Consider the following 21,945-nt stretch of genomic DNA (forward strand, 5'->3'; position numbering starts at 1 on the left):
TATTTCTTTGGCTACGCTAGCATTAAAACAGCACGAGTTACGATTTCGAGTCGTTAATTTAGAAATTAACGCGTTGTTTTCGGCTGGAACTCGTCAGTGTGACCGAACCAAACCAGAGATGAAATACACTTTCTTCACCGAAAATAAGCGACTAGTATTTTTGGTATTCTTCCGGGCACACACAACGACCAATCACCATTCAACGCCAACACGCGAATAGTCACACTGAATTTGTTGTCAACAAACATGTCGCTGATTAAAAATTTAGTTAAAGAAACGGAAAACAAGCCCCGAAAGAAGAAAAAGAATGCCGGATCCGACGACAGTGATTCTGGGGAAAAAGACAAGCCATTGGGGCCGTTCATTAAAACGGCTACGGATTTACAAAGATTGAAGCTGGAAAAACTTATGAAAAATCCTGTAAGCTTAATTGTCGCTCACTGTAAACAATAGCTAATTAAGTTAATATTGACAGGAAAAGCCAATTATTATACCAGAGCAGCGCCGAGAGCGCGACTACATGTCCTCTGTGCCCACATTTGTGCGTAATGTGATGGGCAGCAGCGCTGGTGCGGGCTCCGGCGAGTTTCATGTCTATCGCCATCTGCGACGCAAGGAATATGCACGCCAAAAGAATATACAAAATCAAAGCCTACGCGAAGCTGCTGATGATGCGTATCAACAGAAATTGGATAATAATAAACGAGCTGCCGAGGAGCGCACGGCAAAAAAACGCGCAAAGCGCTTGAAGAAAAAACAACGGGCAAAACGTCCACGCGAACAAAAACCAAGCGAAGACAAAAAGCCAGACAGTGAGTCCAGTGGAAGTGCCTCAGAAGCCGAAGCTGAGGTGAATACTGCAGCTGAGGAGTTGCCGGCGCAAGACAGAGAAGTGGCGAGCGTTACACAAGCAACAGAAGACATGGCTGAGGAGCCAGCGAGTGCGCCAGCTTCAAACCCCGACGCAGAAATGGAAGCGGCTCCTAGAGTGAACGAAGCGGAAACAGTTGCAACTGCAGCTTCTGGAACGCAAGGAACGGAAACAGTTGCGACTGCAGCTTCTGGAACGCAAGAAATGGAAACAGTTGCAACTGCTGCTTCTAAACCGCAGGCTGCAGCAGAAATCGAAGCCTCCCAGCCAGAGAATTGACCTAATTTAAATATTTTGTATGCATATATAAACAAATATAGCTTATGGTTTATAAGTGAAACAAATTTGTGGATTTATTCATGTTATGTATGTATATATATATATATCAATCTATATTAACCAGCGATAAAACTGCCATTAAAGTAATAATTGGCTAATTATCGATTGCATGTGTGCTTTATCGGTTTATCGTGATAATAGGCCAACATTTTAAAGCAGCTTTGGTGATAAGAGAAGCGTTTCGTTTTTTGTATTTTTGTTTAATTGTAATTCCCATAACTTATGCTAAAAAATAGGTGCTTCAAATACGAGAGTAGTGTATAATCGACTGCGTTCGACTATGCAATACCCTGTACCCAGTTCTCGCAAGCAAATGTAACACTCAATTCATGGATGGATCTGGCGCAATATCAATATGGGTACAGAGCATTTAAAATGTCATCAATTGTTGATTTTGTCGTTTTTCTGTTTCTTGAAGAAGCAAATTTTATTGTTTACAAATGGTTTTTGTTTTCTTGTTTGTTTAAATCCACAATCCGGTTCTGCTTCTTAATTTCTGCATGTTTGTGTGTCTACACGAAATTTGCAATGTTCCACAAATATTTAATAATGTATACATATATACTACTATATTTTGCCTTTGCACTTATGAACAATAAAATTAAAATTAAATTTGCAGCATTTTCACTAAAGTAAATTATATTTTTGAACTTAAAGCAAACTTAAACTTGTACACATTTTATATAGTTTTATTTGTATTGTTTGTTGTTTGTGGTTTTGTTTAGATCCTTTAGCAAAAAAGAACTCAAAACGTCCAAGCTGTATTCATAAATGTTTGTAAAAGCGTTGTTGATTGTTATTCTTTCAGATAAAAATTACCTCAAATTTCATAAAAGTAAAATTTCAAGTAATTAATAACAAATTTGCCTTCCATTAGAAATCGTTCGCTCTGCGTTATAATAATAGTATATTTAGAAGAGGGAAAATACTTTTGTTTGTTGCTGCTTTTGTTGTTGTGGTTGAGTTTTCTGTTCTTATATTGCGCGAGGGTGTGGCATACATTTATCTATATTATTATGCGCTTATATGCAACAAAATTCAGAGACGACAACATCATATAGTATCGTATTTTCGCTATAAAGTCTATTAAGACTGTGTTGAGTGACATTGCAACATTTGGATTTTGACAAATACATTTTAAGTCGTACAATTGTTTTTTGTGTATGCGTATTTTCATAATATATCGTTTTTCAAATTGGTTTTCCACACTGACAAGAAAACTACGAAAATTCAACTACAGATCTTAAGTTTTTGTCGGCTAGCGAGCGTGCTTTGTGGGCGTTTGTTTTGTGTTGTTTCGATTTGTTGTTTTTTTTTTTTGTATGTGTTCTTTTTTATATTTTTTGAGGCGTGGGTCTACACAGCATTTAAATTAACAATAATCGTATGTATATTTAAAGGTATATATATATAAATATGCATGTACTTTGTATAGTTGGTAGGTAGGTAGGTTAGTTGGTTAGGAGGCCATATATTAAATAAATATTTCGTTTCTTTCGCTGTTTAGTTATTTTCTTCTAATTGCTGCTTGCTCGGTTTTAACTTTAGACATACATCATATGTATACATACACATACATATATATATAGATATATTTTGAAATATACAATTGATGTTTGCATTGATGCATCTGGTAAAGGTGGCTGAGACTGTGTGCTGTTTTGCATACTCAAATATATATATATGCATACATATATATATATCTATATATATAAATATTGTAGCTTTATTAATTATGTTTAAATTGAGAAATAAGCAAATCTTTTGCCGAGTTCCTAACGACATTCCCAAACTTTAACTGTTTGATCTACGCTGCCGGAAATGACATAAGGATGCGCTTTGTGAAAATCTAAAAAAAAAGTAAATGTGTTAAAAACAAACTACAAACTTGATATGTGGCTTATGTTGCACCCACCAATTGATGTGCAGAAATGCTGATGCGCATAGAGCGTCTTCATGCATCGCTTGTTGCGCAAGTCCCAGACCCGAATGGTCTTGTCATCACTGGCTGATACCAAATATTTGCCACCCGGATGGAATGCCAAGCCCCGCACCCAATTGTCGTGCCCGTTCAATGTGAGCAGGCACTGTCCAACGCTCACATCCCAAATGCGTATGGTTTTGTCACGTGAGCCCGATGCCAGGAATGGTCCCTGATGGTGACCCTTCTTGTTGTCAGCGCCGGCTGCTTCATTTATTGCTGATGCTGCCGCCTCGGGCGCCCAGGCAATGCATTCCACCGTATGCTCATGATCACGTAATTCAACCTGCAGAATAAAGCAAAATGTTTAATTGTGATATAGTTAAATTCATTTAATTTAAGGCCACAAATTATTCCATGTACGGGAAGCCTTAGAGAAACACGTGTATAGGAAGCCCCGAAGTTGCATGGCTTCTATTTGATTCCTTGACCATGCTTACATATAAGGATTCTATCCGTTGTCTGTGTGCTTGCTTACCTTGCAGTCTTTTGAATTCGTCAACCAAACGCGTATTGTGTGATCATTTGAGCATGTGGCAAAGATGCTGCCTTCAATGTGCACGCGCACCATTCGCACCCACTCCCGATGGCCGGTGTAGGTTTTAACGCAGTAGCTGGACATGAAAATTATGCACAATTAGAACTGTTTTGATGCACTGCGAATTTCTGTTGAAAACTCACCCCGTGGCCACTTCCCACATTTTGATAGTGCGATCACGTGATGCGGATAGCACATAGTCTCCGGCGGGCACAAAGGCCACCGAGGAGACATTGTGATCGTGACCGTGCATGGTTTTAACACACTCGTAACTCTGTTGGAAGTCCCACAATTTAATGGACAAATCAGCACTGCAGGAGGCTGTAAGGGACACAAAGTTAGGAGTTTAAAAACCAAGGGCCTCGATTGCTAACTAGCAACTGCTGGCATTACCTAAGAGCTTGCCCTGCGCATCGAATGCCACATCCTGCACAGAGTCTGTATGTCCCTTCAGACTACGCTCATATTCGCCAGTTTCGAAATCCCATATCTTAATGGTGGCATCTTCCGAAGCAGAAACCATGAGTCCGAATATTGGATGAAATATAACCTGCAATAACAACAATAATCAATTTAATGCTGTATCGGTGAATTTAAATGCTAAACTAACCCTCGTTATGCTGGCACGATGTCCTGTTAGTGAGTATTTCTCTGGCGGCCTGGGTATCCATTCGCCTGGCGTACGTTTGTTCTTTGTGGGCGCACCCTCGATAACCTCCTTTTCAGCTTCCGTTAGCTTAGCCTCTAATTCCATGACCTTCTTTTGCAGCCGTATGACCGATGTCCATTTCTTTTCTAAAAGGCCGCCAAACTTCTTTTCCGCTTCTGTGCTGAGATCGGCCTCCTTACGAAAGGCCTCCAGTGAGTCGGCATAGCCATTTGAGCCCAAATAATCGGCAATCGCTTGGTTACTGCATCGCAGCACACCAAATAAAACACATAGAAAATTCGAAATGATTTAGTTAGACTGGTTTTATGATGATGTTGATGGTTACTTACAGCTCCTCGCGCTGCCGCTGCGACAACACCATTTTCATGCTGTTCTTCGGTTTCGGCGAGCTTCAATTCTTTTGCTGTTTGCCTCGATTTGTTGCTGCCTGCCTGTGCAATGCTGCAGAGAAATAAGAGAAGAAACATGCATCAAGACAAACGCTCGAGTATTATAAATGAATGACTGAACAGGAAATTAGTTTCACAAAATAAAAAGGCAAGTTTCGCAAAGGGGCAAGTCACCCACATAATTATACCCTGTACCCATTGCAAAATGGATATAAAAAAGCGTATATGACAGTATCGCAAATGTATATAACATGCAGCAGGATTTTATTTCGGCTATTTAAAGTTCTGTACATATCCTTAAGCACCAACAATAGCCAAGTCGATCTGGCGACTATATAAGGTAGTTTTTACATTTAGAGCATAGGTTTTTCAATGACACACACAGAGCAGGTTTCTTAGCGATAGCTCCTCTCTTTTATCTGAAATAGGTAATTATCGATTTTTAAGCCAGTTTTTTGAGCATACCTCAAGGAATAAAATAAGCCTGAGATACAAAATATGATATGTACATGCTCGTGTAGCACAAACAGTCGCGGCAATCCGGAGCTGGTACAGGGTATCTGCTAGTTGGGCAACTAAATAGACACCTTCTCGATTTATTTTGGCAAGCTTGCCTCAAGACGCCGCCTTTTTGGTGTGCATACTCATTAATCTACTACTACTTCCCTCCGTCTACGTCCCTATGCCTTCCCTCGTTCCTTTCATTGTTTCGCAGCGTGTAGCATGATGATCATCAACATAATTATGAACATCTTCAGCCTCCGAAATTGTTTCGTTTGTGTGTTTCTGGCACACCGAAATTTTCGGTTCGTCTGGCCGCCATTAAAGCGCGCATTGTCTGCAAAATCTAAAGCTCAGCCGGTGGGCCAATCAGGTTGCAGCAACTATTCGCAATGACTTCCATGTTTTGAACTTTGTATTTGCTCAAATGCAACTCTGCCTATAAATGACACATCGATAACTGCTCAAATATACCAATGCAATAGTCAACTGCTTCCAAAATAGTCAAAACAGCACCGTTGAGAGCAGCTGTTATTTAAGTAGTTACTTTAAATAGCAAGCCATGTTGTACTTGTTGTTGGTTATGGCAAGAGCAATTCAATTAACTCAAGGTGGTCAGCAATAGGAAGAACAGCAATAAGCAACAGGCAATACAAATAAAACAAAACACAGGTATCACGCAATAAAACGACATAAAACTAAACGAATCTAAGCGAAAAATCAACGAAAGCATAACGCGTTTTTGTTTTCTTTCTAGATAAGTATTTGACGACACATTTGTGTGTGTGTACCACGTTGCCAACCATAGCAAAGTTACAAGCAGCGCTGACAAAGCCAATTAGCAAGATCTAACGGTAGTTCAAGCAACTTCTTATAAGTAAATAACGCAAAACGAAAGAGAGACGCACAACAAAGTCCAAGCTTGGATTACACAGACACACATACATATGCACTCGAATCGAGGAAATGACGTTTTCAGTTTATTTTTGGTCGCTTAACCATCGACAAATAATATTTAACGATTTTTGAACTAGCTGCTGAACACAGGGCGATACACAATTTAATGAAAACTGACCAAACGAGTTCAAGCGTTGAAATTTGCTTCTTTTTTTTTTTTGCGGCGACGTCGACGTCGGCATTGAAACTAGGCATGAGTCACTCGCTTGGAGCGCAGTGCGAGAGCAAAGGCAGCCTTAATCAGCTGTTGGGACATTCTCTCGCGGAGGAACTGTGGCAAAACCAAGACACCATGCGCCCATTAACTGCGCATCTAAATATAAAATAAAATCAATATTCAAAATGAGAAAATAGACAACGCTAACGTCACGAGTATTAACGGAACGCGTGTGGGTTGATAGGTTGTATAGGAGCAGGAGGCCAGTAGGCGCTTAATGCCGGACACCGTCAACAACCGTTGTGTTGTGGCAACCAGGCGTGCGTTTTGTTCTTATTGGGGCCAGCATTCCAATACACAGGCATGCGCCTTGTAACTTCCAGCTTTGTAACTGTGTGGGTCGAGCTAGTAACGGTGTTCCACAGCAACAGCAAACAAAAAATCAACAATAAATACAGCTACAAGGGGGCGTTTGGATCACACGCTGTACAAGATTTGAAAGGCGTCCACTGACGCTGCGAAAAAAAGGGTTACCATCGCGCTGACAGCCACACAAAATAATATATGCCCTAACACACACAGACATAGCTACACAAATGTATTGCATATTCCAATTTGAATTGTAAATTCGAAATGCATATGTAGCTGTAAGTTTTTATGTGCCGATTACCTGTTCGAAGAGCTCGCGTGGGCGTCTGATGTCAGCATGTCTGATGTACATACATATGCATAAGGATGCAGGAATGTGCGCTTCTCTTCAAAGAGCGCGTGTGCAAAAAAACGTTTAAGAGAGACCTTGCACTTGCCTGTGCACTTGGCTGCCAATTGCGTGTGTTTCTCACGCTTCGCCAGTGTTGGCAATGTTTTAATTAATTACGCTTGCCCACACAGTGCTGAGAATTTGGCAATGCAGCAAATTAAGTAAAAGTTTCGAGTATTGATTAGGAACTACACTTGCCAACAAAATGTGTGAGACAAGACAATTCGCATTAATTATAACCTTTAGCTGGGAAAGTCGGACAAACACAAACACCTTACGTTGCATACAATAACACTGTAAAAGCTCGTGCCTGTTCACGAGAAGATAACACAAGTGACGAAAACAAAGCGGGGAGGGACAGTGAAAGAGTAGACAGACAAGAAAGACAGCGCTAAGAGTGTCAGAAAACAGACCTAATAGATAATGGCAGCAGCTATACAGCAGCAATTTGTGGGCAATTTGCACAGTCAGTCTCAGACTTGGCGACTCCAGACCGAAGAACCAGCTTAACTCAGCAAATTGCACACGTTCTGGGAAATGCAGCGAGCGCTGTTAACAGTTCTACAACTATATGTGGGCCCAAATACCACAGTCAAACACATGTGTTTTGTATTTTAGTGTATGTGCGATGGCCAATGCCAAAGCAGCCCAAAACGGAAAAACTGTAAAAAGAAAGAAAAAAAAAATAAAAACAAGATTTCTACCGAGACACGACCAAGTTGCATTTGCAGAACTGGTTTGCTTTTTAACTTTGGCCCATGTAAAAAGCTGTTAGAGGCGCTTGGGGTGCAGGCGAAGGCATCGAAATTCGCTGCTTACGTTTGTTCTGGCTAAAAATCGATCAATTTCCCCAGTCAGGGGCAGGGGTAACAGGAGGCGTAGGAGGATACATGCGCAAAAACGCAACACACACACACACGCGCGCACACATAAAACTGACGCAGGGGACGATGTGTCATCGCTCTTTGGTGGTTGTTGTAGCAAATAGGAAGAACTTGAAATTGTTTTTGTTTTTGCAATTGTATGTTAGGTTGAATTTTCGTGTATATTTGTACTTTAGTTCAGTTTACACTTTGCAGCATTATTTGCATAACTTTAGCTTGTTCGCTATGCTTTTCAATAACAAAAACACGCATATATATATATATATATATATATATATATACAAGCGCGCACACACACACACACACCAAACACAATAACAACAACAACACTGACACTGACGAAAAATAAAAACTGTTACGACGGCCATCTTGAATGAGCAGCGCAGCCAGCGTCTCTGCGGCAGCGTTTAAAAAAGTGGCAATATGCAAAATTGAAAAAGGCCAAATAGATTTGTAAGACACGCACATTTGCCACAAAACGATTGCGTTTTAAAAGGGGTTTTCGTTTCTTTCTCTTATAAGCGCGCACCAACACACTGCCAATGTTCATACATACATATGACAAATTTTTTCTTTTTTCCCATTTGCCCATTACATACACTTCGCTGCTGCGTTGCCGTCGCGTAAACGACACTTGCGAAAAGCAACTTTGATTATGCGTTGCAGCGCGTGCACTTGCGATGATTTGACGTTTTTCAAGGCACACTACGCATACTTACACAAGTTGTTATTTTTATAATTATTTTAATTATATTAATTTTAATCAATTGGGAAATAATTACGCAGAAGTCAAGCGCGGCGAGAAATGCTTCCAATATCTTTCGATGCTTTCAACGTATCGATGCAAAAGTTTTTGTTTACCAGCACTAGTTACAGGGTCACGTGTAGTTTTGTTATCGATATTCGCTAGCGACGGCACCTATCGATGGCTGGACGAAATGCACTGAACAGCTGTTGAAATCAATTTGGCGCACTTTCCTTTACTTTTTAAAAGTCAATATAATATATGTTATATACAATACGCTGTTGGCATTGTACAACACTGCATGTGCATAAACTTTGACAGAACTGCAATGTATTGTTTTTATCTTCAACATACACACACATATATACCCTGTTGGAGTAACTTCCTTATCAGTAATAAGCACAATGATACAGCCATGTGTTATTAATTTTTACGCTCAGTTGTCGACTAACACTCAACGGGAACGGTTATTCGTTAAAAAGAGTAACGATATCGTTGCGCATATTAAAGTGCAATTTTTCCGAACAATTCGATTCGCTCGCGCGTATATTTAAGGCAAAAAATACTCCATCTATTCATACCCCATTGTGAGTGCTAAGAATTTATGTTTACTGCGTGCGCATTGTGAACTTGGCTCCATCAATTGGCGAATCAATTTAATGAGCAAATTGCCAAAATATGTAAATGATTCGCAAATTATGACGGCCAGCGTTATCAAGCCATCGCGATTCTAATCAGCAGCCTGCTCGCTCCGTCTCGTTACACATGCCACTGCGATAACGGTTTCAAAATTGAAATCAAAAGTGCTGCCAATTGCATTGTGTTTGTCTATCGATAATTTGATTTGTAACGGAAGCACATCCTTAATACAAGCCATAAATGTATTAAACAAATTACACACATCTTATTGCGAGTGCGTGTGTGTGTGTGTGTATTATTGGGAAACAATTTGTGGCGCACAGTGGACAATGTTTCAGCGGCCGCATATGCACATTGTTATCAGGGAGCTGCTCTGATTATATATTGTTGATATGATAAAATACGCAAGCACTTCCAGCGTTTACTTTCTATGACCGTTAAATTGTTATTATTGGCTTATTTGTTGTTTCATGCATGATTTGTGGGCACGCCAAAATAAAAAATAAATAACAAAAAAAAAATGAGTGATTCGCGACTTGTTTAAACAAGCAAAAGCATAGGAAATTGTCTCAACGGCTGCTGCCGCTGCCATACAGTTTTTCAAGTAGATAACAAAATATGTCGCCGAGCTATTAATAAATATCGAAAAAATGTAATTTTATTTGCTATAAAATGTCTCTGCAGTGGCAGCCGTGGCGTTCGAGCTACTGAAATTAGTAATTAGCGTTGTAGTTTTTTGATTAAATACGCACACACACACACACACACAAACATTCTCGAGTCAATAATGTCGAAATATCGGAATTGTTTAAAAGCAACAACAAAATCTTGAGCAGCTGTGTGATAACAAGAGCCGAAGCTCTCGTCTCAGCCGTGTTTCAACCACAATATACACTTCGATTTTCGCTATAAATCTCAAGTTGTTCAGATCGTTATCTGTGCCAATAATTGTGTATTGCGTCTGCCAGAGTTTTGGTTTTTGGTTTTCACGCGCTTCGCTCAACTCACACGAATCGTCCATTAAGTGCCTTGATAAGCCCTTACCCGAACCCAATCCCCTGGACTTGACATTGCTCAAGTGTGCAGTGCATAGAGAATGTTTTTTTTTTTTTTATTGTTTTCATTTTTTACAATCGCAAATTTGACTTTTGCTCAATGCCAATCCGCGCAGAAGCTCTCAATTACACAATTAAAATCTGCCTGCAAGGCTTTGTCAAAGAACTTGAGTCATATGTGTCACGTACTTTGATCCGATTTTTTCTTATGCCCCCTCCTCCTGCCTTCCTTTCCCCTTCCTTCATATTCATAAATGTACATGGATGCATGCTTTAGTTGGCAATCGTTTTTCAACTAAATTTCAAATGAGTTCAGAAATCTCCATTTCAAGCAACGTTTAAAACGTGCAGAAAATAAAACAATTTCAAATTAAAAACAATATGACTGAAGTTAAACGTTTTTTACATTTTACGAGCATACCACATTTATCTTAACTCAAAAGTAATATAACGCTTACATTTGAAGAGATCGTATAAGAGCTCACGACGTTCAAGTCTCATGTTAAAGGTATTTCCCATTTTAAAAAGTACGAAACTTAAGAGGTTAGTATTATGTGAAAAAATACGCTTCAATCATTTGGGTCTATACTAAAGACAAGTCAGAGTGCCTTAGTTGAGCACAATCCAAAAACAGTCGAAATTATCTTTTCTTACCCCAAACACCAAGTTTCCTAGTTCTTGTGCTCGAATTTCGATATTTATCGATTTTGGGGTAAGACAGTCTCTTAAGATGACTTCTTGGCGCAGTCGAATATGACTTGTGAATCAATCAAGAATAAATCCAAAGAATTTGTTGACCAGATTTTCATATTTTTTCTTGGAAGACCCCACCTAAGGTCTAACCGATCTTCTTTAATCTAAAAAATATCCTGAAATTAAGTATGCACTTCTTACAAATTATAAATTATAAATATATACAAGTTATATAAAAAACTAAACGAGAAAGTAAGGATGTAAGGATACTTTCGGTAAGCTGATGATTTAATACCCTTGTAGACATTTTCCCAACGATTTTTCAATTATGTGAGAATAGTGAAAAAAAGCTCGTAAATGCTAAGTTGAAAATATCTTGCCATAAAAGAACCTATTTTTCGAACGATCGTTCCTATATAATAGCTGTATGATATAGTAATCCGATGGTGATAACATTTTGCACATAAATGAGGAGCGGAGTGAATAAATCCCGCTAAGATATCTTGATAAACAAAAAATTTTCCATACAAGAAACTGATTTTCGACGGATCGTTCCCATCGCAACTATATGCAAATATCCAAATGTATGTAACAGGCAGAAGGAAGCATCTCCGACCCCATAAAGTATATATATATTCTTGATCAGCACCAATAGCCGAGTCGATCTAGCCATGTCCGTCTGTCTGTCCGTCCGTCCGTCCGTCCGTCCGTCCGTCCGTATGTATGAACGCAAGGATCTCAGATCCTATAAGAGCTACAGACTTGAAATTTTAGACGTAGATGCTTCTAGTTCCCGCGCAGATCGAGTTTGTTTCCGATAATCGATAACTTACTCCGTTTCCAAGCAATCGTTTAAATTCGATATCGATATCCTGTTTTTTGGACAATTTTGGTAAATAATAAGAGCTAGAGTCACCAAACTTGACATATAGCTTCTAAAATAGAATATATATATGCATTTGATGTTGGAAGAAGAGCGTTCAGGGTATCCCCTAGTCGGGAGCTCCCGACTAGAACCTCTTACTTGTTAAGTTGTTAAGTAAGTTAAGATATCTCGAAAAACAAAAAAGTTGTTCATTCAAGAACCGATCGTTTCTATGGCAGCTATACGAAATGGTTGTCCGATCAGATCGGTTCCGACATAATTACTATCTGAAACAGAAAGACGGACTTATGAAAAATATGAAGACGATTTAAGACTGAGAGACTAGTTCACATAGAAGCAGGCAGATGGACAGCTGGACGGACGGACAGATGGATATGGCTATATCAACTCGGGTGTTCAACTAGTTCTAGAATATATATACTCTGTGTGGTCGAAGAAGTCTTCATCTGTGCGTTACATATCTCATAAAATATTTGTAATACCGTCTATACAAGGGTATAAAAAGAGCGCAGCGCATCTAGAGGTAAAGGTATAGAGCTAGTCATGAGTAATATTCGAGATATTTATTCGTAAATGCCATCGGTTTTAGTTATATTTCTGTCTCCCTCTCGCTCTCTTCGGGTCAAATGCTGAGCGTAATTGTGTAATTATTTCCTTTGTTATTATAATTAATGTTATTTGTAATATTGACACTTGCGCTCAGCGCAATAAGTTCAGCTGCCCGAAACACGTATCACTCATGATATTCTGTATATATAGTATGTATATATCGATTAATTGTTGTTGTTGCTTTTCTTTTCGTTTTTTATTGATTCACGCCTAAACTTTATTAATGTGCGCATTGCACTTAAGCGAGCTGTTTTCTTATATGGCGGGGTTAATACTTTCAATACGTTAATATTTTGATTTTTATTTTTTTTCCATTTTTTTTGTTTTGTTTTTGGAGGTGCAATTAAAAACCGGTTGCATTTGTTGAGCTGACATTGAACTTGATTTTAACTTCCGATTTTCGTACTCGTAACTCGCACACAGCAACTGCTGGCAATGTGGACCTAAGATGCGGCACCAGAGACACGGGAAGCCAAGGACACGGCTCTATGGACTGCTCAGTGTGCCGTTATTGCTGTTGGCCTGGTCACAGGCGCAGGCGCAAACAAGCACAGCGCTTACTGAACAGGAACTAAATGAGGGTGAGTTCTAATCGAAAAACAAGACACGAGCTAAGTAGCTGGTATGCCAGCTAAGGAATTGGCAATTTCGGTTGTAATTCGCAATGAGTTTAAGCTTTGAACGACTGATAAGGCGTCGGCCAAAGTAAACTGTGCTGATGATAGGGCGATAAGTTTTTGGAACAACCAATTAACCTTTGTTGTTGTTATTGTTAAAGTTAAACAACGTCGACCTTGAGCCAATCAGCTTAAGCCTTGGCTTAACACTTTAATACCTAAAACAACTTTGTTTACTTTCATATTTTTGACGTTAGTAGTTCAGGTGACTGTGATTAGTACGCCGTATACGCTCAGCTTTAGCGTTAGCGCCGAGGATAAGGATAAATACATAATTGAGAATGTCACGTGTCCCGCGGGCAGCGCCTCGACGAGCCTAGGCGCAGAGCAGCTTGTCTGGTAATGCTCAGATAAGACCCACAATTCAGTCGAATATATATATATTTAATCTAACACATTTTGCTTATGTTTATCTAGTGAAAATCTGGAGCCCTGCACGAGCTATACAACCGTCGTAACGCTGAGGGGCACGGCTGTAGGCGCCACGCCCTTTGACCAAATCGTAATTGCCTACACAGACTACAAGGGTGAGTCGTCAGATATTCAAAGCCCATAGAAAATGATTTCCATGAAAAGAATATTTAAATAAAAATCTATATATAATACTGTAATAACAAATGCATGGGTATAATAAAGATCTATTAATGCGATAAAGAAATTTTTATGAATATAATTTGTACTCGAATAGAAAACCTGGCAATTGTGGAAATATGCTTTATCATTTAATCAGTTTTTTGACTGTATTTCGCAGATCCAAAAACCAATTTGACCTCCGTTGTGGCTTCGGAGACAAGCATCGAACTGACGTGGGAGACCAGCGATCGGGCCTGTGTGAAGCACTTCGAGATCTATGCAACTGCGCCGGATACCTCGCGCTTCAGGCAGCAGTTCAAGGAGGAGAGCAAAGACACCGTTGAGGAAGTGTGGCCCTGTCGCACCTACAATGTCACACTGGAAACGAGGAATAATGCGAGCGTTATAGTCGATAGCGACATGAGATTCGTGGACACCGGCTATCTGGAGCCTGGCGAGCTGCAGCTAACAATTAGCAATCGCTCCAATGGCGACACGCTGGTCGCATGGAACGAGCCGGACAATAAGAGCTGCATAGGCAGCTTCACCATTGTCTGGCGGCGCAACGGTTGCGTATCGGATGAGGAGCAGGGGACGACCACAGAGCAGGCGGATGAGACGACAGCAACCACGGCTTTGGATGACTGGACGGGCGCAACGACTGTGCCGCCATATACCGACATGGAATCGGAGACTAAAGGTGAGTACTCCCGGCTCTAGAGCTGCCGCAGCTTAATCCTTGGTATATTTATGCTCTGAACCCATCGGAAATAAATTCGACAGGCAGAAGCTAGCATGTCCGACACTATTAGTATATATTTTCATATAATCGATAATTATCGATTTTGAGACTTTTAAAAGTAGGCTAGAATGTGATCCGTTGAAATTTTATGCCCTGAACCCATCGGAAATAAGAGTGACAGGGAGAAGCTAGCATGTCCGAGACAATTAAAAGAATATATATTTTCGATATCGATAAATATCGATTTTGAGACGTTTTTTACGTATCTTTAAAAGTAAGCTAGAATGTTTATTAGGACAGCTCGCCGCTGGGTTTAGGGTATCTGCTAGTCGGACACGCCCGACTAGAACCCTCTCAATTGTTTTCTTCAGAAGATTGCGGTGGAAGCGAGACCTCGAATGACAGCACATTGAAACAGTTTACCATTACCGAGCTGCAAGGCTGCGCACTGCACACCATCGAGGTCTACATCAATATGGAGCGCAATACAACGGCCAAGGCCACCGAGACGTTTGTGTCCGGCGCGAAGAGTAAGTAGAACCAGCTGGCACGCCTAAGCCCCGACTAAATCTATGCGCAAACAGTGCCCAGCGCTGTGTCGCAGCCCATGCAGGAGATCAATGCCACGGAGCTGCGCTGGTCCTGGTCACCGCCCAGCGACCATGCGCAGTGTGTGGCCAATTATCGTGTGAATCTGGCTGGGCCCATACAGCGCCTGGAATATGAGAGTGGCGAGCAGCTGACCAATGAGACCTTCATGCTCTTCACTCAACTGGAGCCTTGCGGCACTTACAATGTGGAAATTGTGCCGCTTTTAGCGAACGGCAGCTTGGGCGGCAAGTTCCAGAGTCAGAGCACCCTCAGCGAGGATCGTAAGTAGCCCAGAAGCTATCAATGCCATTAGATATTAATCCTATATACTTGCTATAGAGCCCACACAGATATTGGAGCCGCACAGCAGCACAGGACCCTTTTCCATCCAGTTGAACTGGCAGATACCGAGCTACGCCGATCTGTGCATCGAGGGCTATCGCATATCCGGTTGGATGGACGGTGGCTCAGAGGTCGTCGCCTTGAGCGTCAGCACACAAAACAATACTGTGCTCTTCGAGAAGGATCTGATGGCCTGCCAGGCATACACCATACAAATAATACCCTACACGCACGAGAATCTGGATGGAGAGCTGCGGCAAATCGAAGTGGAAACACAGGCCGATGTTGTTAACGGCGACAAGGTTTGAGAAATTGATTACGGCTGCAAGGCTTACGTTTGAAACAATGCATAGTCTCAATTATTTATGATAAGGAAAGTGCAAAAATTCATGGATATGGATTAACTCCTGCTCTATAGCTTGTGGTTCCTAGAGAATTGTCTAGTGCTAAGCTGGACAGGATCGGCCCTTGATACAAAAGATACATTTGATAGGACTTAACAATAATTTTCATATATTAGCGGAAGGAAATTTTGACAGCCGTGCCTTATACAGATATCTCCTTTGTAGACTGATCTCGCACTGGTGGGCAACGGCGCCACATCGCACAGCCTGGAGCTGATTGCCTATAATAAGGATTTCAATAACAATTGCCAGACGTTCTTTGCGCACTTCAATTGCTCCGCCAACTCGGATGTGCCGTACACCTATGCGGAGAAATACGTGGAGAGCTATCGCGAGAGGGGCTTTCAGGCAATTCTCGCGCCGCTCTCGCCCTACACGAAATACGTTTGCCGTGTGTCGCTGCACAATATGGCTGGAGCCTCGAAGGTCAAGTCCCTGACGCTGGAAACCTTGGTCTACTGTATGTGCTGGCAGCATGGAGCTATTGTTCAATTCCATACTTAGCAAATCTAGTCAATTTCAGTTCCCGAACAACCCAGGAACGTTATGTTAACCAGCAGCAGCAAGCACAGCTTGACCTTCACCTGGGAGCAGCCGAAACTACTGAACGGACCCATCAAGTATTACCAGGCATTTCTGATGCGCTATGAAGCAGATTACTTCGTGCCCAGCATATGCGAAGCTATAACCGAGTTGCCAAAGACCGATACCAAGGGTTTGTGTGCATCTTCCAGCAATCCCTAAACCCAAACTAACCTAAAATGTAATTTATCCACTTAGGCGACATGACCAATACCTTCTATGATCTGGCGCCCGCCGTCAAGTACATTGTGCAAGTGGCTGCACAAAATGATTTCGGTCTGGGCCCTTATACGGCGCCAGTTATAGGAGTTACGGCCTCGGATGGTAGGTGATATTCAATTTTGCTCAAACCTTACCTAAAGAGATCAATTTGTCTATAACAGTGTCGGATCCTGTGACGGATCTGAATGTTACCTCGGAGGGACCCGGGCTGGATCCTGACAATTATAGCGCCAATGTGACCGTCGCCTGGACCATACCATGTAAATCGAATGGTCAAATCGAGTGGTTCCTCTTGGAATTTAGTGGCACACGAAAACAGCAGGAAATCAAATTCCAACGACAAGTGCCGCCTGCCGGACACGACATGAAGGGACGCATGTCATATACCGAAACAGATCTACAGCCCGAAGTTGAATACACCGTAAAAGTGGCCATTAAAACGAGCAATGTGTCTACTTTGAGCGACAGTACAAAAAGGGAGTGGAAATCGCCATCTGGCTGTAAGTATGGATGGGATCTTACTTACTTACCCAACCGTTTTGACACACAACATATTTGATATTCACTTTTGTACCTTCGTTTTTATATAGGAATTGCGCGCTATTATTTCTATATTGCTATATATTACACCCATTTGTGGCAGTTAGTGTTGTAAAGTCTTTCTCTTTTCCTGAGCTGCAACGCTTTATTTTTAATATTCGGTTAGCATAACGTGCTAAAAATGCCTCAATTTGTGTCCTAGTCCATGCGCGCCATTTTTGTGCAGTGCTTTAAACTGAAGGTTAATTGCACCAGTTGGTGTTGAAAAACTACGGGCACTCTTTTTCTTGTTGGTCTTCTTTTGGTATATTGTATGTTGTGTGTTTCACTTGTGTGTTGCACTTTGCAGCACTGCTGCTGGCAAAACAAAATTCTGCCAATTTTCTAACACTGTGAGGGCAACTGTTAATTGGAGGCGCGAATAAAAAGAAAGTCTGATATATGCAATTAGCCCTAAGACTTAACTATTTATTTTAATATATACCTAATTAGTGCCCTCTGCCCTGGATGAGGATCTGGTGCGTCAAATGCGCGTCAGCGCCTATGAGACAAATCATCCAACCAGTTCGGCAATAGTGCGCCTGCCCGGCAACATTGTTAACTCCGAGTCGGGCAACATAACGTATATAGCGCTGTTGCTATCCCAGAAGAACTGTGCTGGTGAGCCGCAGCTGAAACACGATGTGCTCAAATCTGGGGAATGGCCCACTGTGGCATCCTGGGACGAGGTGGGCAGCGATTGCATTTATCAGTATCAAACCACGCCGCTCCAGTGGCAGCCACATATCGCAAGGAACGGACGCGACATTAGCGAGGAGGAAATAACCTTTACCATTGGTGTGGGCAAGTGCCCGGATGTAACCGAGCGCTATTGCAATGGACCGCTCACTGCTAACACCGAGTACAACATGGTGGTGCGTCTGTTCACCAGCTCCGGCTACAATGATGCCGCCCTGCTGGAGTTCAGGACGGATGCGGCCATCAAGGTGACGCTCATCCTGGTCAGCGTCTGCAGCTGCCTGCTGCTGGCTTTCATCCTGGGCTTGGTTGTGCTTTGGGTGCGCAAGCGTATAGCCTGGCATCGCGACTCTGGTCAGGGCATAGAAGATCCATTTGGTAATGTTATAGCCAAGAACTTTGCCATATTTTATGCGGACGTGGCCAAGCCGGAGAAATTGACGCGCGAATTCAAGGAAATTACCGTGGTGGCCTTGGAGCTGAGCTATTCGGCCTCTGAATTGGGCAGCAATAAGAATCGTTATGTGGATATATATCCATGTAAGTTGACTTCAGATTTGGGTAACTTTAGAGATTCAATTTTGTATATTCCAGATGATAAGAATCGCGTGATATTGGACATAGATAGTGAAGGATCGGACTATATCAATGCGTCCTTTATTGATGTACGTTTTAAAAGCTCTTCGAAACAAATTATCTTTATTAAACCTTACTTTTAGGGTCACACACGCAAAAAGGAGTATATCGCGACTCAGGGACCGAAGCCGGAGAGCGTTATGGATTTCTGGCGCATGATTCTGCAGCACAATGTCCGCGTCATTGTGCAGGTTACCCAGTTTCGCGAAGGCAACATAGTGAGAAACTCTTTAGTGCCCACTCCCACAAATTTAATTTATATTTCTGTTTCCCTTTCAGATCAAATGCCACGAGTATTATCCCTATAATATGCGCGGTGTCAGCGTCACAATTAAGTCCAAGGAATCTTTCGAGATCTACGATCGCACGGAGCTCTGTGTGGTCCACGAGAAATATGGTCTCAAGGAGAAAGTCATACATTTCTTCTTTAAAAAGTGGCCCGATCATGGCTGTCCCGAAGATCCCAACCATTTGATTACCTTTGTCAGGAAGGTGAAAGCGGAGAAGCGTCCAAACTACTCGCCCATTGTGGTGCACTGCAGCGCCGGAGTCGGACGGACGGGCACATTTATTGGTCTGGATTTGATAATGCAGCGTTTGAAGAGCGAATCGAAAATAAATATTTTTGAAACGGTCAAGAAACTGCGCTTTCAGGTAATAATAGTATTCAAGCCCGTCAGCTTGTGTATAAGTCTTGAGGTCTTTTAAAATTGCAGCGCATGAAAATGGTGCAAACGCAACAGCAGTACACATTCCTGTACAGATGCACCTATGAGCTGGTCAAGCACAAGATACCACGTGCCGCACTCAAGCTTGACGGACGCACCAAAACGGATTCAATACCAACGTTGCCCACCACTAAGAAGGTCAGCTTTCCAGATACCGATCTGAGCCGTGTAGAGGCGGCAGTGCTGGACACACCAGATCCGGAGTTGCACGAAGACGCTGGACTTTCGACAACAGTCCAGCTACCCTCACGTTTTGGGGGCCTGCGCCGAACAAAGGATTTGGATTCGTTGTACGAGCAGCCGGAGCGGAACAGCAACAAGCAGCCAAATGGTGGCAACGGCGAGTGCTCCATATGATTTTATGAGCATTTCACTGACATCATGCATGTGTTCTGCGAAGTATGTGTGTGTGTATTTATTGTATTATACAAATATAATTTAGCAGCAATAATAGCCAAAGAGAAATGTCTATCGCTAAAGCATTGTACTGTGAAAATAAACAAATATATGTAACAAATTTTAAAGGTGCTGGGAATGCAATCATATTTGTTTTGGCATTTCAATTTAACGGTTGGTTTTTAAAACTATACAAGTTTCGTAACGGAAAATTTGAATTTGAGTACGTAATAGAACATGTTATCGAAAAACGTTAAATTCGCTACGTGCCTATCGAAAAACAATCGATATTAAAAGACAGGCACGTTTCTTTCTCCCGCTAGTGTGAATGGCAAATTAGTAGGAAGAAGCACAAAACATTTATTTACAAAGCTGATAATTAGTAATTAGTAGTGCATCAACAAAATGTCTGAGCGCAAAGTGTTAAACGTGAGTAGAATTATGCCCTTATATGGCCTGTGCCCTGCGCTAACCATGAATTCTTTATAGAAATACTATCCGCCGGACTTCGATCCATCGAAGATACCGCGCATGAAATTGGCCAAAAATCGGCAATACACAGTCCGATTGATGGCACCGTTTAATATGCGCTGCAAAACTTGCGGGGAATACATATACAAGGGCAAGAAGTTTAATGCGCGCAAGGAGGATGTGGAGAATGAAACGTATTTGGGCATACGTATCTATAGATTCTACATCAAGTGCACGCGCTGCCTGCAGGAGATCTCGTTCAAAACGGATCCACAGAACACCGACTACGAGATCGAAGCGGGCGCCACACGTAATTTTATGGCATTGAAACTGGCCGAGGAGCAGGCGCGTCGCGAGGAGCGTGAAGAACGCGAGGAGGAGGCTAACAATCCCATGAAATTGCTCGAGAATCGCACGCAACAGTCGCGCAACGAAATCGAAATGCTCGAGAGTCTCGAGGAGCTGCGCGATTTGAACAGACGACAACAAACTGTGGACTACACGACCATGCTGGAGCAGTATAATCCTGCGGAAACGGAACGTGAACGCCAGGAGCGCGAGGAACGTGAAGATGAGGAGTTTGTCAAGTAAGTCTGCAGCTAGCCCTTTGATATGATCTCCTAAACAATTCATTTATATTCGTTAGATCTGTGAACTTTAAAAACAAAGCGGAGAGCAGCGGCACGCGCATTGTCACTGAGGAAATTATCGAGGAGCTGAAGGAGGAGGAGACAGCATTGCCAGCGCCACCAGCCGCCAAATTCGCCAAGCCCAACAGTGCGTCAGCGCCCAGCAAAGCCACAGCTGGCGCTCAGCTAGTAAAACGCAAGACGCCTCTGGTGCTGGTGAAACCAAAGCCTGCAGCAGGAGCAGCAAATACAACTGCAACTAGAACAGCTACGGCAGCCGCATCCGCAATAGTCACGCCTAAGCCGGCAGCAGCACCTGCTGGTTTATCCCTTTTGGCTGCATACAGTGACAGCTCTGAGGATTCCAACTGACCTTTGCACATTATTAGCATTTATGTCAAGTCTTAGTTTTTATTCCAATTAGCTAAAGCTTATGCTAAGGCACAAATAAGTAGGAGAGAACATGTAATAAATGTATGTGCTTACCATATCTTCTATATATACATATTATATACTCAGAACATGAAATATCTGCATGACCAAGACCTTTCCTTCTATGCGAGGAGGAAGTCAGTTTCTAAAGGTAGAAAGGTTTCATTAGCTTGGAACTAACTTACTATTTGGGTGCGAAGAATTACAGAAGTTATATTTTCTCGAAAACTATTTCTTTATCGGTTACGAGTAAGAAACTCAATCTAGTCCGTGATGATGCAGCATGATTTTCCAATTTTTAGTTATAGATTTTAGAAATTGAAATATTTATGCCCTTAAATTTAGTTTTGTAGAGAATTTATGCACATGATTCGTAAAATGTGCCTTAAGCTCCTTTTAAATTAAATTTAATGAAAACTGGGCTAAGCAAAGGCTTAATTTAGATTCTACCTCGTCGTTCCCAAGCATTTGTTTTGGGATCAGCAAGAACCAAGAATCAGCACTAAGATCGCAAAATACAAATAGAGAATTTGAACCTTGCCCTTAGATTAATAGTTAGTATAAATTG

At 41.7% G+C, this 21,945-nt stretch overlaps 4 protein-coding genes across 8 annotated transcripts; 3 read left to right on the forward strand and 1 right to left on the reverse strand.

The window, feature by feature from the left end:
- The first annotated feature begins 100 nt into the window (after positions 1-100).
- Positions 101-2,431, forward strand: LOC115767499 (PRKR-interacting protein 1 homolog). The gene is made up of 2 exons (XM_030711808.1): positions 101-420; positions 476-2,431. The coding sequence occupies exons 1-2, from the start codon at positions 247-249 to the stop codon at positions 1,148-1,150; spliced, it is 849 nt and encodes a 282-aa protein (XP_030567668.1). The 5' UTR covers positions 101-246; the 3' UTR covers positions 1,151-2,431.
- Positions 2,432-2,568: 137 nt separating this feature from the next.
- Positions 2,569-8,878, reverse strand: LOC115767502 (lissencephaly-1 homolog). Of its 2 annotated transcripts, none has more exons than XM_030711814.1 (8): positions 8,830-8,878; positions 4,729-4,840; positions 4,340-4,640; positions 4,123-4,279; positions 3,873-4,050; positions 3,670-3,805; positions 3,126-3,477; positions 2,569-3,059 (listed from the first exon to the last, which is right to left on the reverse strand). In XM_030711814.1, the coding sequence occupies exons 2-8, from the start codon at positions 4,764-4,766 to the stop codon at positions 2,986-2,988; spliced, it is 1,236 nt and encodes a 411-aa protein (XP_030567674.1). In that variant the 5' UTR covers positions 4,767-4,840; positions 8,830-8,878; the 3' UTR covers positions 2,569-2,985. The 2 variants fall into 2 exon arrangements, with proteins under 2 accessions (XP_030567674.1, XP_030567673.1); XM_030711813.1 differs by having other exon boundaries at positions 8,767-8,866.
- Positions 8,879-9,254: 376 nt separating this feature from the next.
- LOC115767451 (phosphatidylinositol phosphatase PTPRQ) lies at positions 9,255-19,966 on the forward strand. 4 transcript variants are annotated; one of them, XM_030711749.1, is made up of 17 exons: positions 9,255-9,379; positions 13,012-13,255; positions 13,549-13,690; positions 13,769-13,878; positions 14,103-14,624; positions 15,038-15,196; positions 15,251-15,538; positions 15,597-15,901; positions 16,169-16,463; positions 16,527-16,718; positions 16,784-16,909; positions 16,969-17,307; positions 17,840-18,625; positions 18,680-18,750; positions 18,805-18,939; positions 19,001-19,375; positions 19,438-19,966. In XM_030711749.1, the coding sequence occupies exons 2-17, from the start codon at positions 13,123-13,125 to the stop codon at positions 19,804-19,806; spliced, it is 4,347 nt and encodes a 1,448-aa protein (XP_030567609.1). In that variant the 5' UTR covers positions 9,255-9,379; positions 13,012-13,122; the 3' UTR covers positions 19,807-19,966. The 4 variants fall into 4 exon arrangements, with proteins under 4 accessions (XP_030567609.1, XP_030567611.1, XP_030567612.1 ...); XM_030711751.1 differs by having other exon boundaries at positions 15,041-15,196; XM_030711752.1 differs by having other exon boundaries at positions 13,552-13,690.
- A 226-nt stretch (positions 19,967-20,192) lies between these two features.
- Positions 20,193-21,513, forward strand: LOC115767435 (splicing factor YJU2). The gene is made up of 3 exons (XM_030711728.1): positions 20,193-20,274; positions 20,335-20,903; positions 20,963-21,513. Exons 1-3 carry the CDS (start codon positions 20,251-20,253, stop codon positions 21,315-21,317), a joined length of 948 nt encoding a protein of 315 aa, XP_030567588.1. The 5' UTR covers positions 20,193-20,250; the 3' UTR covers positions 21,318-21,513.
- The last annotated feature ends 432 nt before the right edge of the window (positions 21,514-21,945 follow it).

The sequence above is a fragment of the Drosophila novamexicana genome, unplaced genomic scaffold (genome assembly GCF_003285875.2).
Source record: "Drosophila novamexicana strain 15010-1031.04,08,12 unplaced genomic scaffold, DnovRS2.1 tig00001395-arrow-arrow-pilon, whole genome shotgun sequence".
Lineage (NCBI taxonomy): Eukaryota > Metazoa > Arthropoda > Insecta > Diptera > Drosophilidae > Drosophila > Drosophila novamexicana.